General features: G+C 38.3%; 1 protein-coding gene across 2 annotated transcripts; it reads left to right on the forward strand.

Moving 5' to 3' along the window:
* The first annotated feature begins 1,634 nt into the window (after positions 1–1,634).
* On the forward strand, positions 1,635–22,000 carry slc12a8 (solute carrier family 12 member 8). 2 transcript variants are annotated; one of them, XM_042494081.1, is made up of 14 exons: positions 1,635–1,755; positions 2,407–2,541; positions 3,759–3,905; positions 6,195–6,386; positions 6,934–7,165; positions 12,752–12,865; positions 13,468–13,555; positions 14,068–14,155; positions 15,021–15,167; positions 18,412–19,063; positions 19,173–19,270; positions 19,376–19,493; positions 21,324–21,384; positions 21,489–22,000. In XM_042494081.1, the coding sequence occupies exons 2-14, from the start codon at positions 2,413–2,415 to the stop codon at positions 21,655–21,657; spliced, it is 2,235 nt and encodes a 744-aa protein (XP_042350015.1). In that variant the 5' UTR covers positions 1,635–1,755; positions 2,407–2,412; the 3' UTR covers positions 21,658–22,000. The 2 variants fall into 2 exon arrangements, with proteins under 2 accessions (XP_042350015.1, XP_042350014.1); XM_042494080.1 differs by lacking the exon at positions 1,635–1,755 and adding an exon at positions 2,256–2,318.
* Positions 22,001–23,213: the final 1,213 nt, after the last annotated feature.

Consider the following 23,213-nt stretch of genomic DNA (forward strand, 5'->3'; position numbering starts at 1 on the left):
AACTACAAAAACTTAAATAAGGTGTCAGCTGACTGAAGGAAGATCGCCAGGGACATAACCGTTTCTGATAAAGGACCATCACTAATAACAACCTACCTGCTGCTGGTTATATTGTATGTTAATTTCATAGTATCACATTACAAAATGTGTGCTTTCTATTTTAAAAAATACAAATGTAGGATGATAGAAAGTACCTGCCCACCTTTAAGTGGTTACATCCCGCACAGTTAACAGGAAGTCCTGGTTTGTTTACATGACGTAAGTGAGTTAACAGATTCAGTGTGTGCAGAAAATGAAACTCACTTGGTGTTAGGACAAGGTGTAAAATTCATATGAGGCACACATTTTCCCATAAACTTCCACATTTCTTTTTAATAAAAGCAGCACATGAATGGAATACTGTACTTGCCCACTGCAGAGAACTTACAGGTCCTTCTTCACACAGTTAAAAACATGACTTATTATAAGCCACCAAATCTGTCATGACTTGTCTGGATGACTTATCATTTGGCAAATGTCTGTTTAAACACATCTTGTATGTTGCTAAATTACCCTGTTGCTTGACTAACCTTAGTGCTGCTGTTTTCTTGTTGTTCAAATCTGCGTTTGCTTATGTCTGTTTCTGCGGAGCTGAAATAAAATGTAATTTAAGATGTTCTTTACTGTTTTTTATGCTTTGTTGAACTGCCATTTACTCTGCTTTTATTGCTGCTTATGTCTGTGTTCAGGTTATGTTTTCGTTTTTACCATTATTAACATGCTTTATGTCATAATTATTGTTCTTAAACCTGTTTTTTAGGCTGCCAAACTCAGACGTAGTAGCCATATTCCAAAAGTAATCCAAGTATTTACAATATGTTATTTGGTATGAGTAATCTAGAATAGTTTTTTTTTAAGTAACACTCCTAACACTGGTCTAATGAAAAAAGTCAGTTTCTTGGTCAAATGAGTTTATGGGGGTCATCAGTAAAAATGAGGGAAAGTCAACAAGCAGTTATGTTTTATAATAAATCTATTTTCTAAATCTTTAAGTATGAAAAAAAAATCCCATAATATAAACTGAAGTCTTAAAATGTCATGTTTTGTTCAATTAACAGTCCCCAAACCCAAAAATATTCATTTTTATAATATTTTAAGTAAATCTTTGCATAAGAGAAAGTTTGATTAGGGAATGGTTGGGGGAGAACATTTTTTTTTAGTTTGTCACATCCAAATACACTATTAACATTATTAACTGTAGGTATGTTTTCTGATGTGTTACGTTCACAAATAATACACTGTTGATGTGTTATCTGTGTTATATGTGACTGTGGACTGGCAGAAATAGTTAGAAACATCCTAATAAAGGCCTAAAAACAGCCTTATGGCCTAAAACATCATCTTCCCAGAGCCTGCCGTCCTAACGTGTTTTAGGAAAAAATTCCAAGAATAAAAAGATAAGGATACTGAGTGGCATACGTGCATTTTTCAGCTTTAATCATTAGTCAACATTGTCTACTTCAGGGCTTGCCAAAACTAACACAGGATCCTTGTGCAAAGCAAAAACACACCCTGGAAGGTAAAGCTACCTGCAGGCTGCTGACGTTTTAATAAACACACGTTGTTAACAGCAGGAGGAGCTGAGAGTCCTGTTCACACCGACCGGAGTCACCTCCGAGGCACACTGGCACAATGAACTGATTTGTTATTTTGATAGCTGGCTAACTAATGTCTCTTTTTTTTCTCAGCATGGACTGAAATGGGACTATATGAAAGGCAGGTGAAGCTAAGTGTTTTGTTCCTTTAACATGCATAAGTTGAAGTATTTGTCTTGTAAAAATTTAAAGACCTTTCAATTTGGGGGAGAAAGAATTAATTTAAACGCTAAAATCGTTTAGCTTAAGATGCCGTATTGCTTATTTCTCCATTTTAGAGTAAATCTCTGTGACTCAAAGAGTGTGGTGGAGCAAATGTTACTTTTGCCATCAGGAAACATTAAATTGACAGTTTTATTAATTAGGTTCGGTGTCGACGGTCGCTCTTACAGCTGATTGTACCAACAGGCAGGTGCTGAAATAGCTGATTTATAGCTGTAAATCGAGACAAAACAGTAAAAAAAAAAAAATCTGTTCACCGCTGTTCGATGCTAATTTTAGCTTACGTGTAGACCGCTGCCTGTCTAGACCATCTTGACTGATTTATTGTTTTAGTTGTCATAAAACTGTAGCGTGCAGTGTCTGGAGCACGCCCTGCTGTATCCGGGTGTCCTCGTGCAGCACCTGTTGCTGTGTCACGGGGATAGGAGGGACCATCAGTTAACACAAACTCTAACTAATATGGTCACTTATTAATAAATTCAAGCTGAATTTCTTCATGGTGTCGTTTGACATTAAACTTTATAATTAACTTGGACCACTGTTTACACAGGCTGCAATGGAGACCGTGCCGATAGGCTGGACTGTGCGCACCTGTGAGCGGGAGGGAGACGGAGCAGAGCTGCTGAAGGGGAGAGTCACTGATCCCAGCACGCGTGTTCATGATCTCTTTCATGAAGATGCACAGGTATGGATATGTCAGATTACACCAGGTATTTGTATTATTAGGATTTTCTTGCTTGGCATTTGGAGTGACATTTCAGGATGTCTGTGGGTCCTTAAAAAGTCCTAAAATGTCTTTTATCAGTTTTAAAATATATTAGGCCTTTAAATCATTAAGGGGCTGTTCACTATTTATGAAACAGGGGAGGCATGTCAATTCATTTTTTAAGCACTGGGCAGGGATTTATTTTTATTTTGGCATAAGGGAGGGACATACAATTTTAAATGGTCATATTCTGTATTTATTTTAAATACCCACAGATCCCCAAATCACAGTGGTGGGTTTAAAAGCATGTTTTATATAAGAATCTTGAATTTGGAGGCTCATGCAGACCCTCAAAAATTTGTGGACAGGTGCATTGGTGGAAACTGAAAGAAAGAGATCATTTGCGATAAACTTTACAATTAAGTAAAAAACATTTCAGTTGTGAGACCCTCTTCAAAAATTGTAAATGTTGCCATAGCCATTAACTGTAAAAACCGAAATCATTGTCTGATTTTTAAACTTTGACAGTCCTTAAACACATCATGACCAGTGTAGGCTTCTGTCTTAAAAATCACTTAATTCTGCATTTCTCATTTAAAATGTTGCCAAAAAGAAACAGTTTGCACTTAACTTTCAGACATCAAAGGTTAAGTTTTTTTTAAATCTAATAATAGCTGCTGCGCCAAGTTACTGATATTGCCACTGTTGTGTTCAGTTTTACACTCCCATAATGTTTGTTCGTTGCATTGGCTCCAATAATAACATTTGTCATAAATATTTTTTTAAAATGTGGTTATTTATGGTGGAGGGAGGGTCATGCATATGTCCCTAGTCAATCAGTGAGGCTCAAGAAAAAATATTTGTAGCCTTGGAAAGTGTCAGTTTTAAAAAGGGAAAAATAATTCTGACATTTCTGATGTTACAAATACAAATATAATTTATTTCTTTATATTTGCACCTGTTGGGAAATGTAGATCAAAATCTGACTTAAATTTGGTTGAAATTATCTTGAAAAGGTGCCTTAAAAGTGTCTTGATACCTGCATTTGTTTGTTGTTTACAGTTTAGCGCAAACAATAATTTTCCTGAAAGTTTTCTGAAAATGAATATGATAATGGCTTCTTGATGTTGAAATGAAGCACTTTAAAAAAAGAAAAAATTCAGCCAGTGCTTTACTCGTTGTGTTCCTTTGGTCAGGGCTCACAGCAGTCTAGCCAGCCGTGGTGGAGGATCAAACTGTTTGGGTGGGATCCGGTGCTCTTCGGTACCTGGGATGGAGTTTTCACCACCTGCATGATCAACATCTTTGGTGTGGTGCTATTCCTGCGTACTGGCTACCTGGTGGTGAGTGCACACAGTTTTACTCTCAATTTCCTGACAGACAGACTGCACTCTTTGTGTGTTCATATTCGTCTTCTTGTGTATTAATAGAGAAGCAAAACATAAGAAGAAATCTGTTTATCGAAGAGATAATAACAAACCTGAACAATTTAAATTCATCTAAATCTCAAACAAAACCCACAATATCCGTATGTGTCATTGTTTGCTCAAGGTTGTCATCCTAGAGCTTATTCTGGGTTGGGCTGTTTATCCAGTGATGAAGTTTGTCGTCTGGGTCAGCTTTGACCTAATACTCATTTGATCTTGTTTAAATATAAATGTGTCATATGTCTGACATTTTTGTCAGTCGGAGCAATCCAAGCACCCCCATTACCCCCATTGATAGAGTTCTTCCTTTTATGCATTTGTATGTTAATTAAACAGAATCAGAATCAGAGTCCGGTTTGATTGCCAATTACATTTACATATAAAAGGAATGTGACTTGGTGTTTTGGTGCAAAAGAATTAACATAAAGGGCAGAATAAAGATAGTGAATTTAAATAGAATAGGACATAAGATAAAAAAATTGTAAAAGCAATTTAAATATATAAAATGACAGAATATAAAGGACAGAAAATGTATGTACAAAAGGTGCTATGGAGGGACTGATGGTTTGTTTGGAAAAGCATTTGAACATGCATTTATAGTGAAAAGTGTGCTTGAATGGTGCATTAATGTGCTCTTTTAAAGAGCAAAGGAATATTATTCTACTAATCAGAAATTTGGTTGTGGGTGAGTTTGGGGTTTCTACTGGCAGATAGCCCTCTCTGTGGGACACCAACCTGTGGGATTCTGTCTCAGGGTTATCATTAGTTCGGACCATGTACCGCAGCTGAGCATACATTAGAATGATAAGAGTGAAGATTTATTTATGATATAAAATGAAGCAATGGGACACAGTGCACCATTTGCACACTGGTGCTTTTATGATGTAAAACATCAATTTAAAGGAAAGGTTTGGTTTTTTGAAAACCAGCAGAAGCCAACTGCCATCTACTGTATGTAATACACTGTGTGGTGGATAAGTACCCCATACAACCCTATTTCAGAAGATCTGAACTATCCCTTAAGGGTGGATTGTAGTACTGTGAAATTGAGCAAAACAGAAACTTCATTTGTTTGTTTTTTACTTTATAATATTCAGCTTCATGTCTGTGTTCCATGTCTGCTATGGACGTCCTTTTAACTTTGTTGAAGCCTTTGATTCTTAGTTTTAGCTGCAACCAACATTACGTAGGTGTCACCCTGTCAGTGGATCCCAAACACTTTCATGTACATGTGTGATCACAGGACACAACTACAAAGAATTACTACATTTGTTAGGGTCTTACTTGACAGCTAAAATATAGTTTGACATGTGGGAGACAGGGTTTGTTTTCCAGGGTGACATGCATCTTATTATAAACTACATGCTCTATTATTTTTTTTATTGCTCAAAAGCACATTGTGTATGTTTTCCATGGTTTAATGGGTTTAAGGTTTTCCTAACATGTTTCTCGTTTAATAGTTTTCCTCAATACTGAAGCTAAAATCAATAATGGAGTTTTGAATTAGCAAATAGGAGTGCAAGAAAGTTTTTTAAAAAATGAGTGTAAAAATGAGAGTAAAAAAAATCTCCCAGTTTTCATCTAGATAATTCTTTTAAACACATTCGCCACCAGTTTGAACACTAGAGCATGTAAAGTAAAACTTAAAGTGTGACTGTTTCTTTAAGAACAACCTATTTTTAATCCTTTCTTATGACTTTCTTTTAAAGGAAAGCCTTTATGAATATTAAATATGTGGCTGTTATTAGGTTTTGTCATCCCTCCCTGGCCATTGTAGGCTACTTTTTATCCTTTTTTTTCAGTATCAATATGTGATCACTGTGTTGTTTGCATTTTATTGTTGTTTTATTGATGCCTTGTTTATAATATATTGCTTGTCTGAAAAGCACTTTGTAACCTTGTTAAGGAAAGTGCTATATAAATAAGGTTTATTATTATTATGTTATTGAGATACTGAGACAAATGAAGTAGAGAAAAATGTGCAGACATATAAACAGAACAAATATTGAAGAAAAGGCTACAAGCAAGATGAACAAAGTGTGCAGTGAATACAAAACAGTAGCTACAGTATACAAAGTTGAGGTGTGCAGATAGTTCTCACAAGTTGTAGGCTAAAAACATTGAATGTATTACTGATAACTGACATCCTGCAGATGTACACGTGTATGCAAAGGTGACTCAGTATTTCATGCCATCATCATCCAGGGCAACACGGGCGTGCTGCTTGGGATGCTCCTGGTGTCCTCTGTCGTGCTGGTTGCTTTGGTGACGGTGATGTCAGGGATCAGAGTGAATGAGTACTGCGGTGTTGGAAGTGGAGGAATCTACTCCATGATCTCCACTGTCCTGGGCGGCAGGGTCGGTGGCACTGTGGGCCTCCTCTATGTGTTTGGACAGGTGAGTAACAAAAAAACACCTGATAATGTAATAATTCACTAAAAATGTAATAAAATTGTGACTTAACTTGATCGAAAATGTAGTAAAACCCACTATTGTAATAACTTTACCAACTATGTAAGTCCGTAAGTAAGTGTTAAATGTTTTCAGTGGGCTAACATGGCACTAACAGTATTATAATTTTTTTGTGCTTACACACTTTACATTTCCAAAAAAAATAGCTTACTTTTTTGTATTATTACCTTATCCGCTAGAGTTATTATATCATCAGTTTTAAACAGACAGAAGATGCTACCTGTAAGGTATTATCACAAAAATGTCATTACAATATCAGACAGTTTATTTGACTTCATTATTGGTCAAATTGTTGAATTATTGTTTTGTTTTGTTTTTTACATTTTTAATCATATTAAGAACAAATGTTATTACATTTTTAGGTGTTGTTACATTTTTGAGGAATTATTACATTATTGGGTGCTACAGTCTACACATCTCCTTTGCATTCTCTCATGTTGGCTCCCCTTTCTTGCTGCCTCCCACCTTGCAGTGTGTAGCTGGCGCCATGTACATCACAGGTTTCTCTGAGTCGGTGGCAGAGGTTCTGGGTCTGCAGAGCCAGTGGGTGGTGCGCGGCATGTCGGCGGCGGTGCTGCTGGCACTGCTAGGAATCAACCTGGCAGGTGTCAAGTGGATTGTCAGACTCCAGCTGCTGCTGCTGGCTGTGCTGGCTGTCTCCACACTGGACTTTGTCATCGGGACTTTCACGCACCTTGACCCAGGTAGGGCTGGGGGATATGAATAAAGACATAAAGTGAGAAGCTAACAGGGATCAAGGGAAGGGTTAAATCCATACTGATGTCTTCTAATACTTTAATTCATGACACTGTTAACAGTACATGCATGTTTGACAGCTAGTGCTGTCGAATCATGTATACATTTAGAATATTTATTTTATTGCATTAATTTTGCATCCCATTTGTATGCAGGTGAGCTAAGTAAGTTCAATATATGTTACAGAAAAGTCAATGAAGAAGAACATTTTTAAGCTTGAAACATCACTTAACATCACTTATCTGTTGTTGTTTGGGTGGCAGGTAGCAGACAATCCCAGTTACCTCCTCAGCTTTGTTCTGCATTCATGTAGAGTTGGAGTAATCTGAAAATGATTTCCTGATCATATTTCACAACTCACTTAAACTGTTTCCTTTGCTTCTTGTTAGCAATATGAAGTTTAAATGCTCTGAGCAATAAAATACAACACATCTTATCAGTAGCCTCCCTGTCGTTTCCACAATACATCCTCACAAATATACCAAAGTCGGAAAAATTACTGTCTGAGGAGAATACATCTTAGCTCTGGTACGCTATCTATGATACCAGCGAGTGGGAGAAATCTGGGATTCATGAGGAATAAGGTGTTAGAAATGTTGACCTGATACATACCAAACACTTTTAAAGAAGAGTCGTTGGTTGATTTGGTCTTTTAATTTTGCCTATCACTATTATTGGTTCCACCAGCACTTTTCCTATTGTTTTAAGTCAGAATATCTGCTGTATAAAATGTTAATGAACTGTAAGAACTTAGATTTATTTAGAAAGTAAAATACATGTGATGAATACTACAAGATAAAAAAAAAACAACTATAAACATGGGAGCAAAATCTAAAATATTGAGCTCTCAGTTAATGCCGTAAAAGAACCAGGTATCTTTTGTAGGGATCAAGTCGGCGATTTGGAAAAATTTGAACATGTAATTGTCATTTGGAAAAATTTGAATGAATGTGTGTCATGTTCAAGATAACAAGACATTTTTATTCTTTTTTATTCATTGTAGCACCTTTTGACACTAATACCACATAATTATTATGTGTTGAAAAAAATGCAGTTAAGTTAAGTTGAGGAGGGGTGAGTGAAGTTTAGTTTGGCCTCCACAGCTGACAGAGGAATTCTGGGAACCGCTGACTGTTGACTTGAGTGGTGACCTCTTCAGGCCAGTAGGTGTCGCTGTAGTATCACTTATCATTGTCAGTCTGGCACTTGACTGAGGTTAGATCTCCACAGTTCATTTCTTTACAGTGTCTTCTGGCATCTGTGTAACAAACGTTTTGATAAACATTTTACCCATTGTTGCTATTAAACTTGTTTTTAGTTTTCATCAGTGACTGACTTCCTTTGCCATCAGTGGATAGTTGATGGTTGTAAGTTACAAACTTTGGTCAAGTGTTGTTTTCTTGTGGCTTCAGACTGGCAATATGTTTATTGAGAGGATTTATTTTCTTTTTTTTTTTCACCTTTGTGGTGAGGAAATGTTGCCTTTTTTGAGCAGATTGTATTCTTTTGCTGGCCGTCAGGAAGTCATTCCCCACATTTCCTGTTCTCACTGATATCAGCGTCCTGTCCAGTGTGAAGAGAAAAGTGTTCCAGAAGTCAAGCCGGTCTTTATGTGAATAGGACATAAAAGGCAAACAATAGTCACTTGTTAAAGTCAAAGAAACAGAAAAACAGTATATCACATTGGGAACTTTCCCGTTTTTGCTCTTTTCTTCAGCAAACCACAGAAAACTCAGTGTACCTGTCCAACCGTGGGCAGTGTTTTTGCAAGATTAAGTTTAACAAGGTCCCATACCCTCCCAAAAAAACAGACTCTAATCCTTCCCCTAAACTCAACTTGTCCGCCACTCCCAACCTTCTTCATATTACAGTCGGGAAAGGCCAGTCTGCAGTCCTGAAGAACTGTGGGAGAACCAGCCATAATGGCCACTCCAGGTTTTTCCAATTAAGAGCTTCTGTGTGTGTTGAGTGACTTCATGGTTGGCAGAAGACCAGCAGGTCCACTAGCTAGTTGAAACAGCCCAGATTAGCCTGCGCTCACTAAACGTGAGGCACATCCTGAAGGAAAGGAGCCACTGCCAAAATCATGTGGTCACAGTTTGATAACAAGTTCCCTTATGTACACGTCCACGGTACATCCATATGGTACAGCCACATGATACTGGGATTTTGGCTTGTTGTTGGTATGCTTGGCAAATATTGGCATTTAATACTAAACAGGTTATCGTATTTTTAGTATTCATCAACTGAAATTTTCAAATTTACAGCTGAATAATAAGTCATTTATGGTTTCAGGTATTTTTAAAGCAAAAAGGGCTGTTGATACAGTTTCAACCTTTGAGCTCCAACAACAAAAATATTTGAAGGGGAAAGACTGAATTAATGGAATTTTTGGTACAAATCAAGATGATTTGGTATTCGTGTTGGCCTGAAATGTAATCTATTCATCTGTCTACCTTCTTCTGTCAAAACACACTCTGGATCACTATCTAAATGTCTACAAGGCAAATCTGAAGACTATCTTGTGATATTTTATATGTAGATGAACTCTGACCCTTAGACTGACCTGGCTTCCTCATATCCCCAGCCTTAAGGATCTGTTAAGTGACTGATTATGACAAGTCCTTCCTGCAGTGCGGTGACAGGTGCAATTTAAAGGCTGCATAGCTGCAACATGTATGGCAGCTCAGAATAGTGCTGATTGGAGGACAGTTCATAACTGATGTGTTTGTGGAGTGAAATATTTAGTTTAGTTAGTTACAGGGCCAACACATTGTCTCTACAGTCAAACAATTCAACCGCAAAGCTGTCTGATTGCTGCGCACAGATGAAATAATATCTGACATTCTTACCCAGTCCCTTTAGCTGAAGCCTATTCCCCAAAGAACAGGAAGCCATAATGTGCGTCTTGGGTCTGGGGTTTAGGGTGTTAACCAGACTCACCCACATTTTTTGAAAATGACAAAGCGAGAAGGCCGGAACCGAGATCTGAGGCCCACTGCGACTCCAGAGACCGCCACATCGTCTCTCCCTGTGATCCGCACTATAATATATAGTTTTCAATCATCCCAGTGGGACCTGCCCCACCTCTTGTAACATCATAGCCAGCCCTGCTCTCCATGCACAGCACTTTATACTGGTTAGTGTGGGACGGAGAGAGAGGCCTCAGACTCTCATGTAATCTGACTACACATTCCAGTGCGTATCAGAGGAATGCTGAGTTCAGAGAGGAGCCCCACTCTGCCCTGTACACTTGCCCTTCACATAATATGACACAGTCACATAAATGCTTATATATGCTTACATACAACCCAAATTCCCCAAAAGGTGGGATGCCCCCAAAAACGTAAATAAAAACAACATCTAATGATTTGCAAATTCTTTTTGACCTATATTCAATTGAATACAGTCCAAAGACAAGATATTAAATGTTCAAACTGATAAAAAAAAAATTGATTGCACTCATTTTCTTTGATGCCTGCAACAGGTTGAGTCTACCGCTGTGTGACACCTTTTTCTTTAACAACACTCAGTAAGTGTTTGGGAAGTGAGGACACTAATTGTTGAAGTTTTGGAAGTGAAGTTCTCTTCCATTCTTGCTTGATATACAACTTCAGTTACTCAGTAATCCTAGTTTCCGTTGTTTTATTTTCTGCATCATAATACTTCAGACATTTTCATTTTTAGGGCCGCTCTAATACCCTCTTTTATAGGAATGCACAATAATGCCAGCACGTCATCGGTATCAGAAGATAGTGACTTTCAAAGGAAATATTGGCTTCCCTGGCCACTCCTTGACAGTGCCGCCGCCAATGACAATTTTAACATGCCGATGTTTAACAGGTATAATTTTTCCATGTTCACCATCACAATGTAAGTAAAAAAAAGTTGGTTCGTCAAATCACCAACTGACCGACTAGCTATTTTTGGGTTGCTGTAAAGTTTAAGGAAAGTGCCTTGGGGTTACCCTTCAAGTAAATCTGACCATGCCTTATGTAGGAGCGTGGTATTTTGGATGTGAAAATGCTGTTCCCACAGAAAATAGAAAACTTGCACAACAGTTCTACTTAAAAGACATATTTGTTTGCTGTTTTTTTACCACAGTTTTTGAGATCAAACACTCTGGCAGTGTATCCAAGCAATGAATTTCTGTTCATAGAAATAGTTTTCTGACAACCTCAGAGAGAATCAGGCATGGTTGGATGCTGGAGTGTATGTTGTAATATGGGTGGGGAGCCCATGGCGCAGATATAGACACTGACTGCTCTGGATCTGTTAGATCCTGATTGTTTGGACAGAGGGCAGTCTTGCAGGGTCATAGAGGGAACCGGAGTTTGGGCACCTAGTCCCATTTGATGTCAGTATTTACAGCCTCCTTAAATTCCTATCCTGGAGAACATGTGCACTTGGAGTAACTTGTCTATCCAGGCCTCATGGTTTTGGCTTTTGTCTAAAACAAAATGGGGGAAAAAAAGAGCATTCTCTCTCTCTCCCCCTTTTTCTCTCACTCTCTGTCTCCCTCTCTCGCTCACTCTCATTCTTTCACTCAAACTTGGAAGCTGCTGAGCTTCTGAAAAGGGTGGTGACTTCCTTTTGGATAAACATGTCATTAATCTGAGAGAACATTCTTTCCCATCGCAAGATAACCAAGGGGGAAATGTCCAGTGTTGTAACATAGGCCTGCCCGTCAGACTGTGTGATTTAAATGGCCCCAACCAGTGCAGAACAATCTCTTCCCCTGCACGTTCAACAAACCTTGACCGAACTGCATACTTTCTCACTATCTATTTTGAAATTTATTTTGATTTTAAAAACAACGTGACAGTCTCTATTTGCAGCTATGGATTCCCAGTTCAGGTATTGCTCAATGTGGAGTAATAAATAATAAATAAATAAATAAAAATAGATAATATTATCTGGTAACCAGTATCTTTAAGTTGTACCAATTGTTATAGTTTGTTTCAGAAGCTAATTATCAGTGATAAAATGCAGTATTTTTTCTAACCTATGATATATAATGTTTCACACAGCTGGTGTCTGGTATTGTAGGTCTTTACTGGGAAAATCCCCTCGTGCAGATGTGATGTGCACATTTCAACTTAATCTTAACTTCTCCAGGAAATGCTGGGTAAAAACTCCTCAGTAATCACCCAGGAAGAAAAAAAGAAGAACTTTAGCTGCAGGTAACAATACAGAAAACAATTTTATTCCACAACCCATACGTTTTTAAACGGGTAACAGTCTCCAAATATGTTCCACTGGTCTGGTCTGTTCCCCACCACCTAGTACTTGAAAGAGCAAATGAATGAGTGTGTCTGTTATTTTTATGTAGCTTTCATAATGTCAGTATGTGTGAAGTATGGTGACTTTGTGTTTGTGTGCTAAAATTCTGTTGTGATATGCTTCAAACCAATTTCCCCATGGGAAAAATAAAAGTATCTATCTAGCCATTAAAAACTTCAAAAGTTAAACATTTTATCAAAATGTAAAGTTCGGAACTGATGTGTTTTGCGTGTTGTTGTCTCCACTTTCAGAAAATGGTTTCATTGGTTATTCACCCGGGCTGCTCAGCAGCAACATGATGCCAGATTACAGCCCAGGAGAAAACTTCTTCACTGTCTTCGGGGTCTTTTTTCCTGCTGCTACAGGTGAGGTGGTCCTATCATCTCTTTTTAATCTAATCATGTATAGTATGTATTAAACCTTATCTGCCCTTTAAAGGAATGATTTTGCCCAAAAATGATCATTTACATCAATTACTCTTCTTATGTGACATTAAATTTATGAAGGAAACTTTTTTTTCTCACATTTTTCCGCAGTAAACGAAGAATCAATTTGTCATCAACAGTTTTTAATGAATTAGAGTAAAAGGGGTCATTTAAAACAGCAGCAAAACCACATACGCGTCATATAACTATCTGAAAGCATCCCTCTCAATGCTGTTCTTAAATGCAGCCCCCTTTTAATCCACTTAATTCGAAAGTCTGTTTTTGGATGAATGAATTACAGATAACATGGAGTGAGCAGCTAATACACAAATGCTCATTCAGGGGTATTGTGCTCCTTTAACTGTCAACACTCCAACGCTCTTTTCATTTCTTACAGCTACATAACTGTGCATGAATTTGTTTTGTATCGAACAGTATGTTGTTTACATTTTTGTGGTTTGTGTGTGTGTGTGTGTGTGTGTGTGTGTGTGTGTGTGTGTGTGTGCATGTGTGTGCGCGTGCATGCGTGTTTTTGTGTGTAGGGGTTATGGCAGGCTTCAACATGAGCTCAGACCTTCAGCGGCCTGAACACAACATCCCTGTGGGAACACTGGCAGCTGTCTTCACATCGTATGATGACACCTTGATGACACACACACACTCACGCAACAACATTATAAAACAAAAACAACACCACAAGGAAACGCAACTAAGTGCACAACACTACAACTACAGTAAAAGTGTACAGAGTGACCCACATAGGAAGAAATATGCTGTAAGAAAACAAAGGCAAATTGTTAACTCGTAGTACCAACATGTCAGAACGTACTTTTTTTGCTATCTTACATAGTTTTATTTAACTACACATCATGCTACAAGGATAGTTTAACTATCACACTCTCTCCTTTATGAATCATCCATAATGGTACTTTCCAGATGTGGTGCTCTCAGATCTGTTTGCTGTGTCTTCTATCAAAGGAATAACCTTTCCCCCTTCATTGGAGAGAACAAACACACCCATATTCCCAGTATGGCCCATCACACACTCACTTCTGGAGTTGTGATGACACAATTTTCCTATTAATAGTGAGAAAGCAGCAGTTATTAATAATGCTATGTGGTGTACTGTTGGTGACCCACAGGTGGTTCCTGTATCTGGTCTTTGTCTTCCTTCTGGGGGCCATCTGCACCAGAGAAGCTCTGCGCTATGACTTCTTGATAGCAGAAAAGGTAAACTCCCCCTCTCTTTCCATCCTGCCCAGTTAGAGGGGCCCTCTCAGCAGGAGGGGTGAGGTAAGGGGAATCCCCATGATGGCTCACTTTGTTGATGTGGTCAAGTTCTGACTGGATGTGTGTTCTCTGCCTTGAGATGTGTGACCCATTCCATTTTTTCTTTTTTTGGTAATGACTGCCCCAGTACCCACAGTTGTGGTCTTGAGTACCTAGGTGCACTTTCACACACTGCTGGTTAGTTGTCTCGTGTGTCTCACATTGGAAAAATATTATGGCATGGTTCACTTCACCTACTTGCTGTACATTTAGTGCTTCAAAGTGCCTTTAAAAACCAAATGTATCCCGCAATTATTGTACACATCATGTATAAGTCCTCTGCTCCTGAATGTTTTTTTTTTTTGTTTAGATCAACTAATTGTAACTGTAATTGTGCATTGTCTAACCTGGCTTGTGCCAGGCTTGAAAGTTCCTGTGAACTTCCTGTGAGTTCCAGTTCTATTCCAGTGGATTTCTGACTAAAATGTGGGTGTACAATCGCACATTGCTCATCGTTTACGCTCTGTAGCCTCCAGCTCCAATCAAAATTACTGACCAGTTGCCACTTATGTTAATGAAATCAACATGTGTAGTACAAATGGTGTAATATGAATGCAAATCTCAAGCTTATTTCAATATTTTTCTCTAACCAATCAGTGGCTCTTTTTAAAAAAACCAGTCCATGGTCAGACTCCATCAGTGGTGAGTCCTCATTGTTTTCATAAGGGGCTGGCTGCAGCGGAACTGAACTTGGGCGTAGCTGTTGTGAGCTCTGGACCCCACCCCATCCTCTTCCACCCTCTGTTTGTTTTCCTTCTTCCTCCAGGTCTCCTTGGTAGGCTTCCTCTTTCTGCTGGGCCTCTACATCTCCTCACTGGCTTCCTGCATGGGCGGCCTGTACGGAGCACCCAGGATCCTCCAGTGCATCGCCCAAGAGAGGGTCATCCCAGCTCTGGCTTTCCTGGGAAAAGGGGTGGGTGGATTGTTGAATGGATAGAGCCAGAAAGGGAGGAACATCTGGATATTAACAATGTATTAGCTGTAGTCACCATGATGTAAAAGCAGATTATGTAGTGAGGGTGTGTGTTTCTGCACTAGTGAGTTTGCTTATTTGCAGAGTGATGAATTGCTCTTAAAGGAAAACTTTGGTATTTTTCAACATGGACTCTATTTTCCCATGTTTTGTGGCTAAGTGAGTAAATTGATCCTGTATGGGGTGAGAGAGCTGCAGTCTGTAGCAGGCAAATAAACAGGCAGCAATGTAACAACTTGCGGCAATAGTGCACTATCAATGTAGGTCCAAAAGAGTTTTGTTTTTTTTTGCTATTCTGATTGGCTCAGACTGCTATTAGATGTGTCTGATAGCATTACAGAGAAAATCAAAGAGGGAAATTAAACTTTTTTTCCTTGCTGATACCATCTGTTTGTCAGTGTGTGTAGCCAAGCCTTGTTTAGGGAGAAATCGCTCTGAAATCTGACTTTTTTTCATTGTCCAAATTAGTTAAATATCCAGCGGAGTCATTGACAATAACACTAAACTACAAGACTTCAAAAGAAAGACTTCTTGACCCAGATTTTGTTAGACACAATAACAAACAGACTTTATTGAGTGAATGGTAAAGGAAATATTTTATTTCTCTGTAGGGTCTGTAATTTTGCTAGACATTTATAATAACAATCTGAGCCTGTCAGTGGCAAAAACAAGCACTTTAAGCGGACGTATATTGATAGGTCAAACATGCTCAGAGTGTTTACATTGCAGCTAGTCACCTGGTCTCAAAGACATGGGGAAACTGGGTCCAAGTACAAATTACTCCCCAAAACTCAGAGGGAAATATTTTACCTCTCACTCCACTACAGATATTTGACAGATTTAATTGCTAGTTACTTTACAAAGTAGAATGTTTTTCAGACAAAATATATGAAAATGTAAAACTGAAATGATAAGTGGATTAATCAATTGACAGAAATTCAATTGGCAACCATTTTGATAATTTGATTTAATCATATAGATTCCAGTTTCACAAATGTGGAGGTTTTCTGCTTTTCATTTTAGTAATTTGAATGTATTTTTATTTGCACAACTGGTTGAACAAAACAAGAGTTGTGAAGGTGTCAGTTTTATCACTGAGTTATATGGGCATTAATCACTTTTCTTTTTTTCTTTTTTTTGGCAAATCAATTTGTAAAATAAGTTAATCAAGAAAATACTCAGGAGATTAATTCCTAATGGAAATGTTCCTTTTTAAAAAAAATATTATTATTAGCTTTAACCATCTACAAATCAAATGTAAAATCCTTCTTTTTCATCAGTGCAAGCATAATAATTGTTTAATAATACAGTATATATTTTATCAATATTAACAGAAAATATTTTTTCTGCATTCTGTATTTTTGCTTTTAATACATTTTGGTATCATCAGTACACTTTACTATATTTTCTACTTAACTATTACATTTTCAGTGTAGGACTTAAACTTAATTGGAGTCTTTTTACAGTGTAGTATTAGCACTGGATCTGAGTGCTTCCTCCTCTGCTGCTAATAAGTGTAGTCTGGATGGTCAGGGGGGTGTGGTGGGTGGACTCAACAGGAAACAGTGACAGGACGGCCTAACTATAGAGCCCAGACTCCACTCCATAGAAGTGAAGTGACTGACTGCATTACAGCAAAGAGTTACATCTCACTGCTGCTACACAACCACATGCACACACACAACCTGTGCACGTACACAAACACAGAGTCACGTTGACACTCTGACCTCCTCCGCCCCCAGTTTTCCTCAGACTTCCCTGGGTGGCAGCAGTGTCTGACCTCTCTCAGCAGGCTGGAATGAGGCCCTAGACATCTTGGCCCAAATCAAAGCCTCAGAACAAACGCAGGAAGGGCGACGGGCAGGGCCCTTCTCCGCTGTGTGCTCTGGAGGCCCGCCAGGCACACAGTAACACAGTAGTGCTCCTTAAACTGTGTGATAGGACCTGGGATGTGAAAGCAAGCTGCTTAGCAAACCATATGTTTAAACAATTGCTAACTTTCTGCAGGTTTGGTTTTTTTTAATACTCAAATATAACTTTTAGTTCAGATTGTTTTAATGGGTCCCTGTGCATGGCTGCTTCTTATTAATTTCTATTAGTTAAATAAGTTTTATTTGGCTCAAGTTGAAAAGCTACAGAATCTTAACAGGAGGAGTGGGACAGTCTTTTTTTGTCCCAGCCCAGTTCGATGACTTAGGGACACAAAACATGTGCATTTTTTACAGTGTCACGTGAAACACATGTCTCTCCAAAACATCAACTTTCCATGAGTGAATTAAAAACAGGTCTGTTTTCAGCTTTGTGACGATGCATTTTTCACATAATCCATTTTAAACAGTAAATTTATCTTAAGAATTTAAAGGCAAATTTAGTCTTTATTTTCTCAACCCCTAAAGGAATACTTAATTTCATCAGAGAGGTAAAAAAAAATCACCACTTGCTTGTTTTTTTATGCCTCCACATCAGCAACATCTGCGGCTGGTGGCATTATGTTTGCAGGTTGTCCATTCGCCCCATTTTCTTGAGCGCAATACATCAAGAACACCTTAAAGAAATTTCTTCAAATCTGGCACAAACTACCATTTGGACTCAACAATGAACTGATTAGAATTTGGTGGTCAAAGGTCAAGGTCACTTAGACCTAGTGTACGTCATTCTCATGAATGCTATATCTTAAGAGCACTTTACAGGAATTTCTTTAAATTTAACACAACTGTCAACTGGGACTCAATGATAAACCAAAGAGATTTTGATGGTCAAATGTGAGTGTGACCTCAGAAAACAATTTTGGCCATAACTCAAAAATTCTTATGCTAGCTATATCAAAAAATTCACACGAATGTCTAATAGGATAAAATGATGAAGTGTTGACATTTTAGAACCTCAAAGGTCAGCTTCACTGTGACATCATAATATTCTGCATAAAAAACTCTTCTGGCTATTACTCATCACTGTAACATAGGAACTTAAAGGGAGACATTTGGTCAAATACTGAATTAATGACAAAAATCTTAGATGTCCACCTTGAAACTGTGATGATTGTATCGGTCTTCTGTGTTGCTGGGGAGACAATGCATGTGAAAAATCCATGTTTTTACACACATGGATTTAAACTGTTAATGCAGCTTGTTGGGTTCGTGGAGGCATTTAACCAGGACCTATTTTGTGACACTCTTTTTTACAGAGAGGCCCAAACAGGACTCCAGTGGCAGCTATCTTTCTGACCAGCCTGCTAACCATGGCCTTCATTTTCATCGGTCAGGTCAACGTGCTGGCACCCATCGTCACCATAAACTTCATGCTCACCTACAGCTTTGTCGACTACTCTTACTTTAGTGTGGCCATGACCTTCCAGCTACAGACTAAAGAGAAGAAGCACACCCCCGTCCCAGCCAAAAGAAACCAGCGTGGGTCAATGAAGCCCCTGATCGAGGCCTCTCTCCCAAACTATGGGAGTGCAGGTGAGAGTCCGCAAGGTAAAGGCACTCTGTTGGAGTTCACCAAGGACATGGACCAGATCTTTCCACCCGCGTCAAATGTTGACGCTGGGGCTGAAAAGGTCTCTCCTGTGCAAGAGCTAAACAGTCGATGCAAGAGCAGAAAGGCTAATATTACTACAAAGCAGAAGCTGATGGACAGCTTTGGCTTGGACCTAAACAGCAATATGTTCTCAGAGGAAAAAGAAGAGGAGAGTTCAGCTCCTTCATGTGAGCACCCCGAAGTGCAGTGTAGAGGCAGGCTGCCCAGGACTGAAGAGGAATTACAAGACAAATTTTGTTCAAAAATGCACCATGCAGAGCAGGATCCATCTGCTGAACCTCACAGTCACAGCACAGGTGATCGCTTTTCACAATCAAACACTAGACCTGAATATACTGGAGATCGTAGAGGTTTGCCAGATGTATTTCTTTGCTTGTAAAGTCACCCTTCTTATTAATATTTCAGGTTCTGGAGGTAAAGCAGAGCACCAGAGCTTTGAAATCAAACCCATGCAGGATTCATTATATGCAAAGTTCTCCAACCACTGGGTTGCTCTTATCGGGGTAGGTTGCACATTACATGCTGCACATTATTACTTTTTGTTCTAATGATTACATTTTAGATAATATTGACGGAATATAATGAGTGTGTTTTTTTTTTCCTTTCAGGCATTGAGCTCCATATTGATTATGTTTGTTATTCAGTGGGTTTATGCCTTAGCAAACATAGTTGTTGCCCTGCTGCTCTTCTTCTACATCGGGAAAACAAGTCCTGGACTACCTATAGGTGAGTTCAATCAGTTCATTTCCCATTAAGCAACACGTAGCTTGTCTTTATGCTGAGGTCCTGGTCAGTGTCTTTATTTGGACAGGACAGTCCAACATAAAAAGTGCATGCATTAAAAATTAGATATCCAAGTTGATGATGTGCTATACTAACATAAAGCAGCACAGAGTGAGTTTCCTGTGTCTTTGTGTCTTTCATTAATGCACTGCATGCACCTGTACAGCAGTTTCTAGTGCGGAATGCCAAAGACAGCTTTGGACATGATATGCATTTGGACAAAGTTTGTTGACACTTTATTACAGCTGGCACTGAGCTTAGCACCTATAGCTAATGTTAGCCTGCTCTTGTGGCCTAATCCATATAGTCCAGTACAACTGGTTTGATCTGATCTTTGCAAAACAGACAACTACAAAAACAGACAAGGACTGCACATACACTTATTCCAATTATTGAAATTCCTTTTTTGATGCCATTAAAGAAATATCATCAAGCAATTTATAACTGCAAAGCACAGTGTGTTACATAGGCTAGTGTGTTACATAGGCTAGTATTTGTATTGAAATAAAATTATGACTTAGCTTCATAACCACAGAGAAGATTTTGTTTATTTTTTTATTTTCTTAAGTGTAGTGTTTGTATGGAAACCCTAACTCTCCTGATCAACTTTCTAAATTTTCTAAAAAAAATTCTCTTAATGACTTAAGAACAGATAAGAAAAAAGAAATGTTTTAGCCCTATCCAGAGCAAGGGATAGTAGTGCACTTAAGCCTCCTGTGGCCTTTTAGTGACCTCTTTTTTCCACTTGTTTTCGCCGATTAAAAAAAGGGTAATTGCAACATTTTTTTTTTTATCTGGCAGAACAAAACATGAATGAACTTATAAGAAAATCCCCGCAAAATGTCTTTGTAAATAATACTCAGTAAATGGATTGCTTTTTTTTTTTCCTTACTTACCTTTCACGGCTTCGATGTGTCAGACGAGGTATGGGACACTTTATTGACAGTTTTTGCTCATTTTGCAAATTTGGGAAAATGGCTTGTAATTTATAGGAGGAAAATTCCATTATAATTACAGTAGCTTTCTACTATACCTTGCCATAATATGCATAGATGACTCTTTTGGGCCTTTTAGTGAGCAAGAATGTCTGACCATTTATGCATTACATTTTGCATCCCATAAGTCATACTTTTAGTGAACGCATTTCATTTCACATTCTCTGTTTTTTAAAATGGTTTACTGTCTGCTGAAAGGACAAAAAGTCTGTTTTACGTCTGCTGTTATTTTTGTAGCATGTTTACGAGCTCATTTAGTAAACTTGTGTAATTTTAGGCATTTTATTACAGTAGGAGTAGTCTGCAAGTTAAGCCTGCATAAAATCTGAAGCAAGACATGCATTTTTTAATTTTTTGTTTTTTGTTTTAAGCATTCAGATTTAGTCACCCAATGCTGAGTCATTATGTGTACTTCTAATGTAGCACACTGAGGCACATTTCTGGGAGTTTCATTGTGGTCTTTTTGCCCAGCAGGCTGGCAGCTGTTGTGGCTTAGGATTTCTGGAATAGCTGCGACACCCAGCATCTGTGTGTTAAACTCACCACAGTGCAGCGTGCGTGAGCTGTCTGACTCACGACATTTCTGAGCACAATATCTGCAAGTGTTAAACACTTGTCTCACAGGTGGTCGAGGCGCTGCTGTGTGCGTCTCCTCGGTCTGTTACTATACTTCTGTGCACCGTTACACGATGAAAAGGGTCTCCATGGCAGATTTCACCGTTTTAATATGATTATGTATTTTTTCAAGATAACAGTGTGGATTTTGATTTATTTGCAGGTATCGCAGCTCGATTCAGCTTTTTCTCATGGCTCAGATCAACACTGAATAGCATTTTCAGGTACTGTGTGGTTGTTGTGGTAGAAAATGGTCAGATAAGGATCCATTTATAAGGAGTATGTGACAGCTGAATAAGAGATTTAAATGTACTTCCCTGTCCATCAGGAGGAAAGGGTCTCCTCGGGATGAGATCGTAGTCACCCCCTCTCTGTCCATGGTCGGGCTGAAAACCAAGCAGCTGACAGAGGAAAATGCTGACTTTGCCTCCCGTCACCGCTATCACCAGTCCTCATTCATCAAGGCAGGCAAGATGGTGCAACCACCACTCCACTGACAGACTGAAACACTGCCTCTGTTACATGTCATAGCTGTCAGCCTCAAACCACATCTTCTGCCTCCAACCGTGTCTCATATTGACACACGTATTGTATTTAACAAGCCTTCAGTGGCTCAGATCATTTTTCTTTCAAAAAAACTTTATTAAACATTAATTTATTATGCCATGATGTACTTTATGGCTTTAACTTTTGACTTATGTATCACAATCTTTGTAACAAGTTTTTGTGTTAAAATTACTGTACCGCTGGGTCACTTCCAAGAAGTCCAGTCAATGTGCTGCCCATGAGGCTCAAATATGACACAAAGGTTACATTAAAATATGTTAGTCCACTTCTGCATATATTCAGTTCGTTTTCAGTGATTTTTTTTCTCAGGTTATCATTAATTTGCTTTCAGTTGTCAGTCACATTTCAAAGGTGGCCCATTTATACTAGCAGACCTACAGTAATTTAGAAATAAGGAACGACGGATTTGTCATATTCATCAGAGGCACCTGATTCAACGATCATCAAAATGAGACTCGAGAGAAAAATGCACATCTAACTTAAAACGTTTTAGAGAAAATCATAAAAACAAGATCAGGATGTAAAATGAACTTTTAGATCCAACTGCTTGAAGAAAAAAGTGAACACTGTCTTACACAACAGCCCACTCCCAAGTTTCCTCTACGAATGACTGATCGTGTGGATAATATGTTTTCAAATAAAAGGAAAATTTAATAATGGCACACCCATCATAATCTGCCATCTAAATGATGGAGAACGCTACAAAAGATGCATTCTTCAGATCTGATTAAAACAGGCCAGTGGTGTCAGATGAGCCTTTTCAGCCGGTGTTTTCCTTGGCACCGCTGTCTCAAAGACAACTTTCTGTTTTCCTCAGAGCCCAGCGATTATTACTGTGTCCACAATTACTCACCATTTCTGCTACTTGCAATAGTAACTGCATAGAAACTACATTGATGGTAGCTAGGGGATAGCCACTGATAGCAACTAAGGGAAAACAAAAGTGCTATCCTCTTCCTGTTTTGGTTGGTTTACACACTTCCTTTGTGATGTAAAGCAAGCCTTCATTTTCCTAGAGATCATACCGGAGGCAGAAAGAATTGCATAGTGAAAACAAGGCTTATATCAATCCATCAATCATATTTTATTTATATAGCACCTTTCAAACAATGAGTTCAGTGCAATTCAAAGTTCTTTACATTTTGATTGAAGACATAAAACAAGTACAGCATGTGAAATAAGCAAAAATGGATCTTAAAAAATAGAACACATAAAAAACATAATAATGTTATAGTAAGACACAGTGTTTCGGTTTGTAATGGCTAAAAGCAGAATCACCAAACATTTTAATTGTACTCTGTGTAAATGTTAAAAATCATCCCACTGTGTAATCAACATTTACTTAATAACAATAAGTTAAAGGAGAAAACTCATCTTTATAGATGCAAGTTTATAGTGGGTTAAATCAAAACCAAAATGCACTATAAAAAATCACAGCAAGCATCCTGTTTCACAAACATACAGCCCTTGTTTTTTAAAAAAAACA

Source organism: Plectropomus leopardus, chromosome 10 (genome assembly GCF_008729295.1).
Source record: "Plectropomus leopardus isolate mb chromosome 10, YSFRI_Pleo_2.0, whole genome shotgun sequence".
NCBI lineage: Eukaryota > Metazoa > Chordata > Actinopteri > Perciformes > Serranidae > Plectropomus > Plectropomus leopardus.